The following is a 15,316-nucleotide window of genomic DNA, read 5'->3' as shown; positions in this document are numbered from 1 at the left end:
TAGTGTAATAACACAAGAACCTTAGATCTTTTATTTTAAAGACAGTTCACCATGCTGCTCTGAATGGAAACACCTGTAAACTGCGTTCTGTAATATCTGTTAACTGTGTTGTATGCTGTACATTTTATGCATTTGCATTTCCTTACTGTATGAATATTATACCTTTAAAATGATGTAACCCTTATTGTATTGCTTATGGAGCTTTTCTCCCCGGGCCTCCACTGAAAATGGGCACTTTCAGGCCCAGTGGACTTCCCCGGTAATCAAACTGAAAATAAATACAAAAAATAATAAATGCTCTTCCCAAGTCTTTACTAGCCTAAATTCATCTCTGTCAAATAAATTTGAATAATGTTTTAACAAAGTACTACAATTTCCAACAATTCAGCTCTATATACTATATATACACTTATCACTGCCTTACTCTAAAAAAGCTAAACTGGCTTAAACTGACACACAAGCTGACTTGCACACAACTACCAGCAACACACAAGCTACTTCAAAACCCTGAAAAATACCCAACATTACACAGTATCATTCAGTCATACTATCCATATAGAAACCTATAGAACACCCCAAAATATTTGTTTCAAATAGTTAATTCAGCAAACAATGCAGGTGATGCACTACATTCAAACTGCATACCAAATAACGAATTCCATCTCAGCTCACTTGAGACAACTCAACAACACAAAGGCCTTTAAGTGCCAAAGTCAGTTATTAATACTTGAGTACGCACTAAACATTATCCCCTCCTTTTCCTTACAAGTCTTTTCTTCTCCTACATCCTGGATATGGTATAGGAATACATTTCTATTAACCAGTCATGATTTTTCATGTATGATTTCATTTTTACTACTGTAGGTTCTGGCTACTTTCCTATGGCCAGATTTAGAGCATACACATGAAGTGAGCTATCAATTAACAAATCCTGCTGTGGAATACTAGTCCAGTTACTTATCTGTACTTCCATAAAATGAATGTAGTCCATTCCTGCCAGTTTCTCTGGTACAGCAGAAAATCTCAGGTTTTCTTTGTGCACTCATTATTTTTTGAAACAGCTCTTCAGGATCCTCTTGTTCAGCTGGTCTATCCTTCATTCCAACCTCTAATTTCTGTTTTATCAGCTCATCTGAATAGTTAATTGCATCTTTTACTCTGACTTATTTTCCTCTAAATTACTGAAACATATCTGCTGTACTAAAAGCTAAAACTTGAACGTTTTTTTCTTTTTTTTTGCTGTACAACTGCAAGGTTCTTCTCAGCCAGAGCGTTTTCTAATTGATTTTCTCTTACATTCACAAGTCTTCTTTTCTGGCATCCAGGCAGTGTAATTACTACCCAGTATTGAATTTTATCCAAATTGATAACTTTTATTGGCTTAACAATTGCTCAGTTTTAACACTGGAACAGTTCAAACCAAATGACTGCTCAGTATAAATCCATCTTGGAACTCAACTCTGCTGAAAAGAAAATCGTTCAAATAAGTGCGCCTTCAAGAACTGCATACTTCAGCATCCTGGTTTTGGCACAATAAGAACTGGTTGAGTATGCTTCAAGACATTCAAGTGCTCTCCTAAAAAACATGTATCGATTTTCTGTTGGTTAAATGTACAAATCAGTCTAATGCCTTGTTCTTTGCACTATCAGTGCTGAAACACTGACTCTGAAAGTAAGCAATAAGTTTTGCAAACCCCTTTTCCAATGACGACAATTATGAAAAAAGAACTGACTTAGCTTTCTTGTACAATCATCCAATTCTCTTGTTAACATTAATGCTTCTGTAACAAACTCTGAAAGCAAACAAAAAGTATTGGGAACATATTCCAGTGAAGATAATTATGACGAAAAGAAAGGAAACAGAAAAGACAGAAATGAAGGAAGGGGAAGCTTACAGAAATATGTACTGATAAATTACTACAGCTTTCTATGTCAAATTCAAAAAAATATATATGCATTAGGAGAATGTGATTATTTCAGAGAATTAAATTATTAAAATAATAATATGATTCTTTCTTTCCATGCAAACATGCAGGCTGTTAACAGTACATATCTCACCCTCATTTTCCTTTGCCTTGGGCATAGGTAGAGGTCCAGGCAACGCTCAAATCGTTCATGGATGAAGCGCGAGTAGGCTGGGACTACTCGTAGGCAAGAATATTTCTGTGGGATAAAGTTTAGCTTCCTTTCCTCTGGATCTTGCTGCTCCCAGGCAAGTTTCTGAAAGCATAAATATCAGCAGAGATGGCAAATGCAGCATTAATAATTTTGTTAGAAATTACAACAAAAGTTAGCATGCTGTCAACCACATACACCCAAAAATGCTGTAATTTACTTCAGGAATAAAGTATGCCAATGTGCAAAACTGTTGCTGTATATGACATCCCAGTATATTATGTACTGTTGCTATCCTTGTGGAATAAACCATTTCACTCATTATGGCTACATCTTATTCATAAAGCTGCAAGTATGATTCCATTTTTCCATCCATGTTTTCACATTGTAAACTGCTTCTTGAACTAAATGTTAAAGCATATTCTTGCATCTGTAAAAAATATATACACTTTTTTATCATATTCTTTTATCTGCAAATATGTTTCGTTCATTTCTTAAGTGATCTATTCACCCTGGATATGCCTGCAAATGGCCCGTTGAGATCAGTGCACTACCCAGGAAAACAAATGTAAATAAATACAAATAAATAAATATGTACAGTTGATCATGGAAGGAAGCAATTTTAGCAGTAATAGTAAGACAGGGTAAAGATCCTACAAATTTTAGTTCATACAGTCAGTTAGTTCCAAGTAAGTTGTTCATGACCATAACTTTTAAGAGAGTGGCCTGAGAAATTCCATAGCTGGATAGCTCAGACCAATAAGGATTCACTGAAGGTTAGAAAACATTTTGTTTTTAATACTGATATTCAATTACTTGTTTGTTATAATGCCTGCTTATTTACAATGTGGTATTTCTGTAATGTGTTTTCATTTACTGTGTAGACATTTTCTCACTGGGCCTTCCTTGAGAAAGGGCCATTGGCCCAGTTCGACTTTCCCGGTAAGCAAATGTAAACTAAATAAACAAACAAATTTGATAACATAACCACAGCATTGATGTTCCGGAGCAAGTTAAAATAAATAAAAAATGTTTAATGCTGATTGGACTGAATGCTGAAAAGGCATTCAGAAGAGTTTCTTGGAGATTTATGGAAACAGCCCAAACAATTTTTAGAATTTCCAAAAAATGAATACAGTAATTTTTAAAACGTACAGATATTCAGAGGCAAAAATCAAAATGGGGGTTATTTATCTAAAGGTTTAAAACTATACAGAACACAAGGATGTCTCCCATCTTCATTACTATTCGCCATTTATCTGGAGCTAATGGGGGTTAAGATTCGTAACTCATGGGAAAAAGGATTTAAGTGGAAAGGAATAGAGGACAAAATACTGATGCAGATGATGTAATAGTATATTTAACTGGCCCGCAGAATGATATAGCAGGGTCATTTGAGATATTAAGGACACATCAGAACCTAGCAGGTTTTCAAATAAATGAACATAAAAAAGTTACAACTTTGAACTATATACCAACATACAACATTCCAACATAGTCACGATAAAATAAGGTATTTACGGATTTCTATTATGAAAGAGGTAGGATAGTCAGCAGAGATGATGTGGTAGGAAAAACATTACAAGGAACATAAGAAAATGGAGTTATGTTCTCTATGAACAAAGACAGTAAGATACACGTTGGTCGGATACTTCTGATCCCATTAATATCATATAAAGTCCAAGCGTAAGGAAGTCAACCAGTACGGAACATATGGGTAACAATTAACAATGAACTTGAGCATTTTTCTCTAACAAAGAAAGGCTGAAGGCAAGTTAGAAATATGTACTGCTTTCTAAGGACAAGAATAGGTTAAGATTCCCAGCTCTAAAGTTTTACTACACATCAAAGCAATTAAGATGGACATATTTGCCACGGATGGAAAACTATATGCCTAAATGGATGCAGTTAAAGATAAAAGGATGTACTGAACTATATGATGGGTGTAGTCTGGGATTTTTGGATGCAAAGCACAAGAAAAAAATCAAGAGATACTTGCACTGAATCATTTAAATGAAAAGGTTACAGATATGTGTCTTAATGGAATAGATAATACGTAACATATCTAAATACAGCAGAGAACAGCTGCAGGGAATTTAACACAAATAAAACTCTCACACTTGAGCGTGCAGACAACTGAATAAATTCAAAATAACATGTATAACACGCCCAAACTGTTATGGATTCACTGAAAGAACACACCCTTCAAAGCAGCAGCCTTTTGCTAAAAAAATATTTATTCACTAATACAAGATTTAGCACTTTCATCCACAAGAATGTAGACTTCATCAGAATGTCAATTAACAATTAATTACACTATTTATAAGCCATTTTGGCACCCAAAAATGTTACCAAGCATCTGATACTACCAATTACATTATTAAGCTGTTTAAAAAAAAAAAAATACATTTTAAATTTTATAATTTTTCAAACCTTATTAAACCAACAAGTTCCTAACACTCTATTATTTACCAACAATGAATATAACTGTAAACATGACAATATAAATAAACTATTTACTATAAATAAATTAATCTGATGACAATAATACATTGGGTAGAATACCCAGTCCTTGTGTACTAGTTAATACACAAGTCATAATAATACACCACTGAACTAAAAAGAAATATAATATATTGCACAACACCCTTATCTAAATAGCTTCTTAATCATTTCCCTATATATGCATCTGTAATATGGGCTTAATTGTAATATAATCATTAAGTCCAGGGAAATTTAAAGCATCTGTCAATAACTGTCATCTAGTCTTCCTGTACCCTGAAAAAGCTTTAATGTTACCCCCTCTTGGTCCTATTTTTATCTGTTCAATGGCAAATTTGAATATATGTTCATGTCCTTTCATCTCAATGTGCCTATAAAGGGAATTAGTTTTGTCTTTTTTAGTAATGTTATACAAATGGTCATAAATCCTGTTCTTGAGACATCTCTCTGTTTTTCCAATATAGTAACATGGACAGGCCATACATTTGCCCATATACACAACACACTTGGAATTACAATTCCCCTGTGCAAATGTAACCTGAGTTTTGTTAATATTGTCCAACACAACCCCTTCAACTTCTAATATACTAGAAAATTGTCTACAACACCTGCACTTCCTAGTGTATCTTTTAACTTGCGGCGTGTTAACCCACCCATGTTCCAAACATCTCTAAGTTGTTACCCATTTTATAAACAAAGAATGGCGCAGGCCCCACTATATCCTTTATATCATTGTCTGCTAACAAAATGTTCCAACTGTTGACCATTATCTGTTTAACCTTATTTACATAAGGTGAATATTCCAAAATACATGCCCTTTGGTAATTTTTATCATCTACTTTGCCCACTGAGATGATTTCTGATAAAGGCTTACCTAAAATAGGGGGATATTTTCTACCCCATTCACTAATGACATTTATTTATTTTTATTTATTTTATTTATTTGCAGTTGGTTTACCAGGATAGTCCATTGGGCCAAAAGAACCCGTTTTCAATGGAGTCCTGGGGAGAAAAGCTCCAATACAGACAAAAATTAGGTGCATACAAATATAAAATACAAAAGATTGTACAGAGTAAAAACATAAAACATTTAAGTTCACAATTCAAAAGCATTCTAATCAGTACAGTATGATGAGGATAAATGAGAGGTAGGAAAAAGAAGGGGTAATGTGATAAACATCTAGAGGAGTTATTCAAGCAGACATCAAAACCTTACAGAGTAGGTAAGTTGATGGAACTTTGGTTTAATAGGTAGAAAAATGTAAAGGATGATGAGATATAATAAATTTATGAGGGGAGAGAGCAAGAGCAATCCCATTGGGACCTCAGGTATGTATGGAGAGAGTTTTTAAATGTGTAGCGGTTAGAGGTACGAATGGTTGGTGGGAGTGAGTTCCAGAGGCGGGCAAGGTTGAAGGATAGTAGGTGTTTACCTGGGGGGTGAGATGGTTTATGGACTTCTAGTAGGTTTTGATTGTTAGATCTTAATACTCTGTTTGGTAGGTGCATTTTAAAGGCAGAGGACAGGGATGGACAAAGAGAAGGACTAAGAATGAGCTTGTGAAGTCAGCTGTATATAAGTAAGATGATTAGGTAGTTCGAGCCAGTTTAGGGTTTGGAGAGAAGAACAGTGGTGTGTGTAGGACCTGTGTCCATTAGCGAATTTGGCGATTTTATTATAGCAGGAGGATAGCTGGTTTTTTATAGAGGACTGAAGGTTGGTCAATAGTGGGGCCCCATAGAGAAGGGAGGGGATGAGAAAAGAGGAGGCAAGTGTGATTTTGGAAGAGCTTGTAAGGTACTGATTTTGGCGGTAGAGCATACCTAGTTTTTGATGAGTTTTTTTAATATTTAGTTGTAGATGGGAGTTGTAGCTAAGCCTATTATCAATATGAACACCAAGTAGCTTTGTTTCAGTCACTAGTTCCAGGGGTAAGTTATTTTGGCTGGTAATTGAGAAAGAGTTTATATTGAAGGAAGTGGACTTGGAGGGGGTAAATACCATAAGTTTTGTTTTGGAGGCATTGAGTGCCAAGTGATTTTTTCTCATCCACTGCTCGGTAATTAAAAAAGCTTCCTGGGTAAGTGTTTGGAGCTGAGAGGAGGAGGTGGCAGAGCAGATAATAGTAGAATCATCTGCATATTGGATGATGTTTGCAAAAGGAATTGATTTATGGAAATCATTTATAAATATATTAAAGAGGAGGGGACCAAGAATAGATCCTTGAGGGACTCCAGTGGGGGTACTAAGGAAAGGGGAAGTGGCCTTTTTCCATTTAACAGCTTGGTTTCTATTTGATAGATAGCTAGAGAACCAATTTATGGAAGACGGAGAGAGGTTAAGTTTTGACAGTTTGGTTAAGAGCAGATTGTGTGAGATAGTGTCGAAGGCCTTGGAGAGGTCAAGTAGTAGGGTAGAGACTATGTGGCCGGAATCACGTGCAGTGTTAACAGTCTCAAGGAATGATAAGAGAGCTGTGATAGTGCTGTGGTTTGGCCTGAATCCATGCTGTGTAGGAGTTATAAGGTTGTTGTCCAATAGATGTGGCAAGAGTTGAAGGTGGACACATTTTTCCAGGATTTTAGAAATAGGGGACAGGATAGCAATAGGACGGAAGTTGTTGATGCTACAATTGTTACCTCCTTTATGTAGAGGGATAATGAATGCTTGCTTCCACAGTTGGGGCACAGTGCATTCATGAATAGATCGGTTGATTAGAATGCTGATGGGATAAGCAATAGCCTCTGCAGCTATGCTTAGGAAGTAGGAGGGAATGGTGTCAAGTGCATTAGTGCAAGGCTTCAGTTTCTGGAGAAGTTTCTTTATAGTGGAAGTGGGTGTAGGTTTTAGTGAGAATAGAGAGGAATGTGGAGAGAGAGAGAGAGAGGGTGATGAGGCAGTTGGAGTAGTGGATATGGTGGAAGATAGGCAGTGTGATGTGGAATTGGGGATGGGGTTGTGGGTGGGAGAAGGAGGGGGTGTATTAGATAGTGAGGTGGAGCTTGTGAAGGAGGAGGTGAGTTTGCCAATGGAGTCGATGAAAAAGGAATTAAACTGTGTAGCTAATTCTAAGTCAGGAGTGTTTGGGTCTGGGGTTGGAGTGTGTGGTTTGCTGGGGTTAAGGAGGGTGGATATCCCCTTCCAAAATCTTTGAGGGTTGGTTTTATTATTGTTTTGAAGTGTGAAGAAGTATTTTTGTCTATCTGAGGTTATTAACTTTTGACTTTATTTGAAGGGTTTTGAATGCAATATGATGTTCTGGAGTCTTAGTTCTCAGATAGAGTCCCCAGGCTTTGTCTCTAAGTCGCATAGTTGCTAGTGTGGTTTTGGTTAGCCAGAATTTGTTTTGATTCTTTTGTTCTTAGAGGGCATGGGAATCAAGTATTCTTAAGAAAGTGGAGTTAAAGTGAGCAACTGCTTCTTCTAATGGAAGTGTCTTTAGATTATTCCAATTAATAGCTTTCAGGAGTCTACAAAGATTGATGGGCTGAAGCTTTTGTCATTCTGAGTCGTAATGTAGTTGTGGGAACGGTATGAGATACAGAGTCGATGAGTAAAAGTAGGCAGATGATCACTAAGAGGGTCAGGAAGAGTACATAATCTGAAAAATAGTGGGGATATGTTACTAGAATCTAGTCAAGGATCGTGCCACAGGAGGGGTCTTTTGATGGGTGAGTTATGGTATTGATTAGTTGGGTAAAGTTATATAGGTTGATGTTAAGAGGATTTGTTAGGGACTGGATGGAGGCCCAGTTAATATTTACATCTCCTAGGAGTATGGTTTCATTGCTAATGTTGTCAGAGAGCCAAGAGAGGATATTTTCAAGTGTGGAGATATTGTCCCCTGGGGGAATGTAGATAGATGCAAGGCATATGTGTTTATGCTTATTAACTTGTAGGAGAGTGAGGAGTAATTCTGCTTTGTTAAATGTAGGAGTGGGTTTGTCGTAGGGGGTAACTATCAGGGAGGAGGAATATAGGAGGGCTACACCGCCACCTTTCCTTTGGGTCCTGTCTTTTCTAATGATAGAATAGCTGGGCGGAGTAATTTCAGAGTCTTTTATAGAGGGCTTTAACCATGTTTCTGAAATAGAAAGTATGTCAGGTTTATTATGCATAAGCCATGCATGGAGGGTTGGGACTTTATTCATTATGCTTTGGGAGTTTAGAGAGGTGAAGTATATAGGCTTGTGTGAGGAGGAAAAGGAGGAGGGCCAGGGTTGGGATGTATATCACCAGATAAAAGACTGGAGATGAGGTGAAAGATTGGGTTCAAAAGATGATTAAGTAGAGTGAAATGGTGATTTGGGTCAGTTGTGATGATTATGGGGTGTTTGGTTGCTATGGAGAGAGTTTTTGAAGGGAGAAAACTTTGAATGAGAAGGTAAGCAGCTGTGTTATTGGGTAAAGATGGGGAGAGATAGGAGAGTGCAAATGTGAGAGAGGGGAGGTCAGATGGTTGGTAGTATGAAAACATTGTATATGGTGTGAAGTATGGGGTTGGGTGAGGTAATAAAGGTATGATAGTTTAAGAGATAGTAAGAGAAGGATACAAATGGATGAAGGATTTAAAGGCATGTTGATAAGGCTGCTTAGTGTTGTTTGTTATGGATGTCTTATATATGTTATAAGGTAATTGTACAGGGGGATGGAGAAAAAGCTTTGTAAGGATGTGTAGGATAGGGAGTAGTGAGTGTGGAGCTGGAGGAAGAGGTAGTTGAGTAGAGGAGTGTTTAGGAAGAGAAGAATGTATGTATTAGCTGTGGGAGTGGTTACAAATTGGGTAATAGGCTGATTGGGTGTGTCTAAGGTGTAGAGGGCTAATTGGTGTAGGGAGGAAGTGGGTGTGGAAATTGGAGGGATATAGGTAGAGGTACTGGGGGCGGGTGGGATTTGGGGGCAGGGTAGGGGAGAAACCAGGAGAGGAGGATCGAGAGTCAATCAGAAGAGCATAGGATGCATGAGAGTAAGTTGTAGGTGGGTAAGTAAGGTGTTTCTAATTAAAATAGGTGAAGTGGGCAAGAGTATGGATGCATCATTTAACATTTATGGGGTACCCTCTCTGTTTAAATATATTCCATTTCTTTAACCATATCTGCATACTGAGAGGTCATCTGAGCAGCACGTATACACTGTCCTTTAAAAATATTCCTCATTGTTTTTCTGGGGTGATTGTTCGTATATTCGAGGTAACTACTGGAAAAAGTACTATTCCTATATAGATTGGACTTAAAACAGTTGTTAATATTCATAATAAAGGTGTCCAAGTACGCTGTCCCATTAGTGTTGCATGTGTGTGTAAATCGCAAAAAAGTAGTCAAATTATTAATATAGTCCATAAACTCCTCAAATGTTTCCAAAGAACCTTCCCACAATAGAAATAGATCATCCACAAATCTCAAACAATGTTTGATGTGGTTGTAAAATCTACTTTGAAATACATAGGTAGTTTCCCAATCTCAGGTTAGCAAACATGGGGGTGCATGCTGCCCCCATCGCCACACCCCTCATCTGTCTGCAGTACTCTCCCTCACAGTATATAAAATTATTGTCAAGCACTATCAACACCATTTCCATGACAAGGGATACAAAATCCCACTCTAAGTTACTATTTTGTCTAATACTGTTGCAGAACCCCTCTAAACCAATTTGTTTGGGAATACAAGAAAATAGGTCTACAACATCAATGGTGACATAATATAGCCCTTCTTTCCATACTGCAGGAGTCAGGCTGCTTAGGAAGTCCCAAGAATCCTTCACCATATGTGGAATGGTCCCATAAACATGCTTTAACCATTTATCAATGGCCACTCCCAACGGGAATGTTTTAGAATGGCTACCTGATATAATTGGCCGAAAGGGTGGGTTCGTAATATTCTTATGTATCTTAGGTATGCCAACTATGGTGGCCATAACCGGATGTTCTACCTTCAAAAATTTATACACCTCATTAGTAATACGGTTGTCCAACAAATACTCTTCTATATACATGTCAATGAGCGCCTCATTGGCCCTCTTCAAAAGGAACCTTGATGATTGGATGGGAGATAGGAAATTCACCCCACGGATCATGTCAGTCGCCCTGCTAGACAGGGGTCCAGAGAAGCAAATACTGTGGGAAGAAATATCCAGGGAATTGTTATGGCTAGGCTTGCATAGGCCCTAGGGCCGATAGCCTAGTACCAACCTATGCTTGTATGCGACCTGTATTTCATTAACAGAAACAGTTTCATAGTTTACTGATGTTTGTAAAATCTCAAATATCTTAGCAACATATTCCAAAGTGTCATAAATAACTACGCCCCCACCCTTACCGGGTTTCATAATCTTTACATTCTGGTCTTCCTTGAGCTGTCTCAAAACAGCAGCCTCACTATGGGTAAGGTTATAATTAATTTTTTTATGTTTCAGATCATTAAGTAAACTATATATTTCTTTTACAACCATTCTTTCATACACTGCAACACTAGGTTGTGTTACTGGCATATATGGTACTTTTCTTTTTAAATATTTTCTTTCCTACATAATTACTATTGTTCTTAAATTGAACAGCTAAATTGATCTTTCTCAGATATAATTCGATCTCTTCCAAACAGTCAATAATATGGAAGCCTATATTAGGAATATATTTCATCGCTCTGGAAAAAAGTTTAAAATGCTCATTTTTTACAACCAAATTGGTGTAACTGTAAATTTTAAAATCATCTAAACAATTAATTATTCCGTCATTAATCAGTGTGTCTAATTCCTACTCAAGAACATTTTCTATACCTACCACTGATTGTCCATCCCGCATCTGCTGTAAATTTGTTGCTCTTGTTCCCAGTGGGACTTGTCCTACTTCCATTTCCAATCCTTCCTCCAATTTTTGTAATGATATTGTTTCTACACCCCCCCCCCCCTGAAAATTTGTATTATATCTACGCGGTTTGTGATTAGACTCCTCAGTATTCTGACCATGTTCACCTTCATTATCCCTATCATTAGTGTATTTCTTACTATCCTTATTCATTTTCCAGGGGTATTCATTATCCCTCTCATTAGTGTATTTCTTACTATCCTTATTCATTTTCCAGGGGTAAACATTGTCATTCTTGAAATGTTCCACATCCCTTCTAATTTTCTTACATTTTTTATTAAAAATGGTATGTGCCTTTTTGTCAGCAATATCAAATTGTTTTAAATATAATTTATCCCATTGGTTGTATAATAAGTCATGAGTAATAACATTTAATTTTTCAAGTTCATCCATTAGTACACATAAACGTTCATTTTTCTTCATTAAAAGTTTCATAAAATCAAAACCAAACTGATTAAATAATAAATTAATTTCACTACAAACAGTTTCATTTAGTTCAATACCCATTAGCATCTTAAAAAACCGCAAACCCACAGGTACTATTTTCAATGCAAGACATTAAGATAAGCATTGTCATTTTTTAAACCTTTAATCATACCCAGTTTTTTGCCAAACAAATAAATAAGGTCTTCAGAGAGCCATTAGTCACAAAACCATCCTCATTTTCATTAGGTATAGATGCTCGGTTAAAATTTTTAAAATCATAATCACTCTTAAACTCATTCAAATGGGTGCTACTCAGCCCATTTCCAGTTAATACTTTGGCATTTGCTCTAGGACTAGAGCTTTGCCTTATAGTACCTTGATTGGCTTTAAACGCATCCGCGGCAGTAGTAGAGTAAGTTTTAAACGGAATATTCCATTTGGGTTTTCCCGGTTCTCCTCTGCTCCTCATCCACATTGTAAAGGGAGAAATCAAATGTAGTCTTTTTCCGTTATCCTACTGCTGTTACCCTCCATATTAATGTGTAAATCAAGACCATCCGTGGCCGTCAAAACGCCAAAACCATTGCCCTGGCCATTAGGTACCTCAAAAGAGGCTTGACTCCCTGCTGTAATAGCTGCCGACTGCAACATATGATGTGTGCTGTTCTCCACACTCCCCGATTGGGTGAACAGTTCCAGCAAACGGGTGACCTCCCCCTTCAATGTAGAGACTTCTGACTGAAGTCACTGTATGTCATCTCGACTCAATGGAGATGCATTCAAAGGCAGGCCTTCAGCAGAATCCATTATATTGTCATGTTTACAGTTATATTAATTGTTGGTAAATAATAGTGTGTTAGGAACTTATTGGTTTAATAAGGTTTGAAAAATTATAAAATTTAAAATTTGTTTTTTTGTTTTTTAAACAGCTTAATAATGTAATTGGTAGTATCAGATGCTTGGTAACATTTTTTGGGCGCCAAAATGGCATATAAATAGTGTAATTGTTAATTGACATTCTGATGAAGTCCATATTCTTGTGGATGAAAGCACTAAATCTTGTATTGGTGAATAAAGACTTTTTTAGAAAAAGGCTGCTGCTTTGAAGGGTGCATTCTTTCAGTGAATCCATAACAGTTTGGACGTGTTATTTTGAATTTAACACAAATCTACTGGGAACAGTTTATTATTAAGGAAGAACAGCTTAAAAAGTGGAATGAAGACCAGGCAAAATATAATCTCCCATACACTGTAAGGTTATATTATCTGGGTTTAAGGGAAGATGGAAAGAGATGCTTTCAATGAATAAGAACCAAAGAACAGAAGAAACCCATGAAAGTGAAAATGTTAACTGAATCTAAAGAGGAGGAAGCTACAAAAAAGACAATCAGTAGAGCTTATATTACTCTTACAGAAATGAAAGCAAAGACTGGAAATACTCTATGGTTAGAATGGAATGACATGTTAAATATAAAGATACATGACAGACAATTGATTGAGATATGTCTAGCACTGAAGTATGAGACTAAATCTAGAAAATGTAGAACGTTTGGTTGATTGGTAGTGTCGTCAGTGATACCTTTATACACTAAGTAGACTCGACAAGCTATTCCCACAGGTGCCGGATTTGTGCAGAAGATGTGATAGCAGGTTGAGGGGCACCTGGGAACACACATTTTGGGAATATGCTGAGGTGGAACGATTTAAATTTGATGTTCAACAGATTAAAAAAATGAGGTCAATAATTTACAAAAAGATTGCATGCGCCCGAGTTGCTTTTCACATAGTAGTAAACCAATACCTTCTCAGGAGCTAATCATTATGATTATGTTAGTAGCTAAAAAAAATTGTCACTATGTTATGGAAATAAAAGACCTGTGAACAAAGATTTAGTGGTATTAATGGAGCAAAGAGAAGAAAGGGAATTGAGCCAGAAATATGAACAATTAAGAAAATACCACAGAGCTAAATAATCACTATGGGGCCAATTTTCTTTGGATTATCAGAGGCATGAATGGTACAAGACCACTTGGATTGCTTTCTGTTTCTTAAAGATTATGCCTCTACCACTTCAGTTAATGTGTTAAAAAAATCTTTCACTTTAAAAATTAGAGGAAGAAGTTAAGGTGGCCTGTATAACAAAGTAATTGGAAGAGATATATACATTATAATTAAGTTTGTAATGATACAAATATGTTTGAATAACTTTATAAATAATGTACGAGTCAAATCTGGTTAATCAATATGTTACAATGTGAGATCTAATGGGTTTTGCCACCATCTGTGTATTTTATTCGGAGTGTAACTTAACTTTGTGAAATTGAATAAAATAAGCATTATGTAAGGTCTACTCATCTAGATCAAAGCATCAAAATGAAAAGTCTACATACAGTGGAACAGTTTAACTTACTAAAACATTGTGTTACATACAAACAACACAATACAAACAGGTACAGTCATCCTGTGTGCAGCAATGCAGCTACAGTCAGGTTGCAACTTCCACTACTTTGTTAAGACCACAGTTTTACATTTACAGCAATGGCATTATTCCATTTACTACTCTGACAATCAAAACTGGACACCCTACAATTCTGTGCATACCAGAAAACATGCCATGTGGGCCCAGTGGCAGACTCATGGTATTCGTTCTGTACAACAGCAACAAGAACACAAGAATATGTGCAAAGAAATCAGACCACTGAATTGGGAAGAGGCTTGACTACCAATAAAAGGAATTCCCTTTCCCAACTGTGTAGGGCAGGAAGGGTCCAGGAAAGGAATTACTTTCCCAGTGACTACATGTGTAGGCGTCTGGATTTTAAACAACCTGCAAATGACATGTGGGGGACAGAGTGCCTAGCTGTGTCGTACTGGGAGAGAAATGAAAATGAGCAGGCAAAGCATACAGCTCTACAGCAGCAACACAATGGCTGCGGCCCCAGTGGTCACTCAAGCCACCTACAAAGAGAAAAAAGTCAAAGAACACAGCTTTTCAGTGAGAAGGATGTTGATCAGAGCTCTCCAAAGGTCAAAATTGAGAAATATGTTCAAAGGCAAGTACTAGGATAGCTGCCCTTGTGGGTCATTTTACACTTGGCTAATATCCCTTTTAAACATGAGAATCAACCCTGTACCTTTTTGTTAAACAAGAAACATTTTATTATCACTCATGACATAGACAATCATACATTTATAAAAAATGATGAAGGCATATTGACATTTTAGTCACAAACATTATACATCACTTATAATCTATCCAACCGTTGTCAGTCAAACATTACATAACTCATTCAAACTTGCCTCCTTTTTAAACCTCATTCCTCCACCAAAACTACATCCTGCATGAATTGTTCCCAAAATTCCCATTTTTTTCTATGCAATTTGCTCCTACCCTTTTCTAAAGATCCAATTTC

At 36.7% G+C, this 15,316-nt stretch overlaps 1 protein-coding gene across 1 annotated transcript in view; it reads right to left on the bottom strand.

Moving 5' to 3' along the window:
• Positions 1-15,316, bottom strand: part of BOP1 (BOP1 ribosomal biogenesis factor) — a 1,722,797-nt gene that overhangs the window by 247,468 nt on the left and 1,460,013 nt on the right. The window contains exon 9 of the mRNA XM_044067692.1: positions 2,059-2,220. Coding sequence (XP_043923627.1) covers positions 2,059-2,220 — 162 coding nt within the window. The remainder of the gene's footprint in view (positions 1-2,058; positions 2,221-15,316) is intronic.

Source organism: Protopterus annectens, chromosome 3.part1 (assembly GCF_019279795.1).
Source record: "Protopterus annectens isolate FY-2018-M chromosome 3.part1, PAN1.0, whole genome shotgun sequence".
In the NCBI taxonomy this organism is placed as follows: domain Eukaryota; kingdom Metazoa; phylum Chordata; order Ceratodontiformes; family Protopteridae; genus Protopterus; species Protopterus annectens.
Note: the sequence above shows the minus strand (reverse complement) of the source record. Positions and strands in the feature narration are given on the sequence as shown.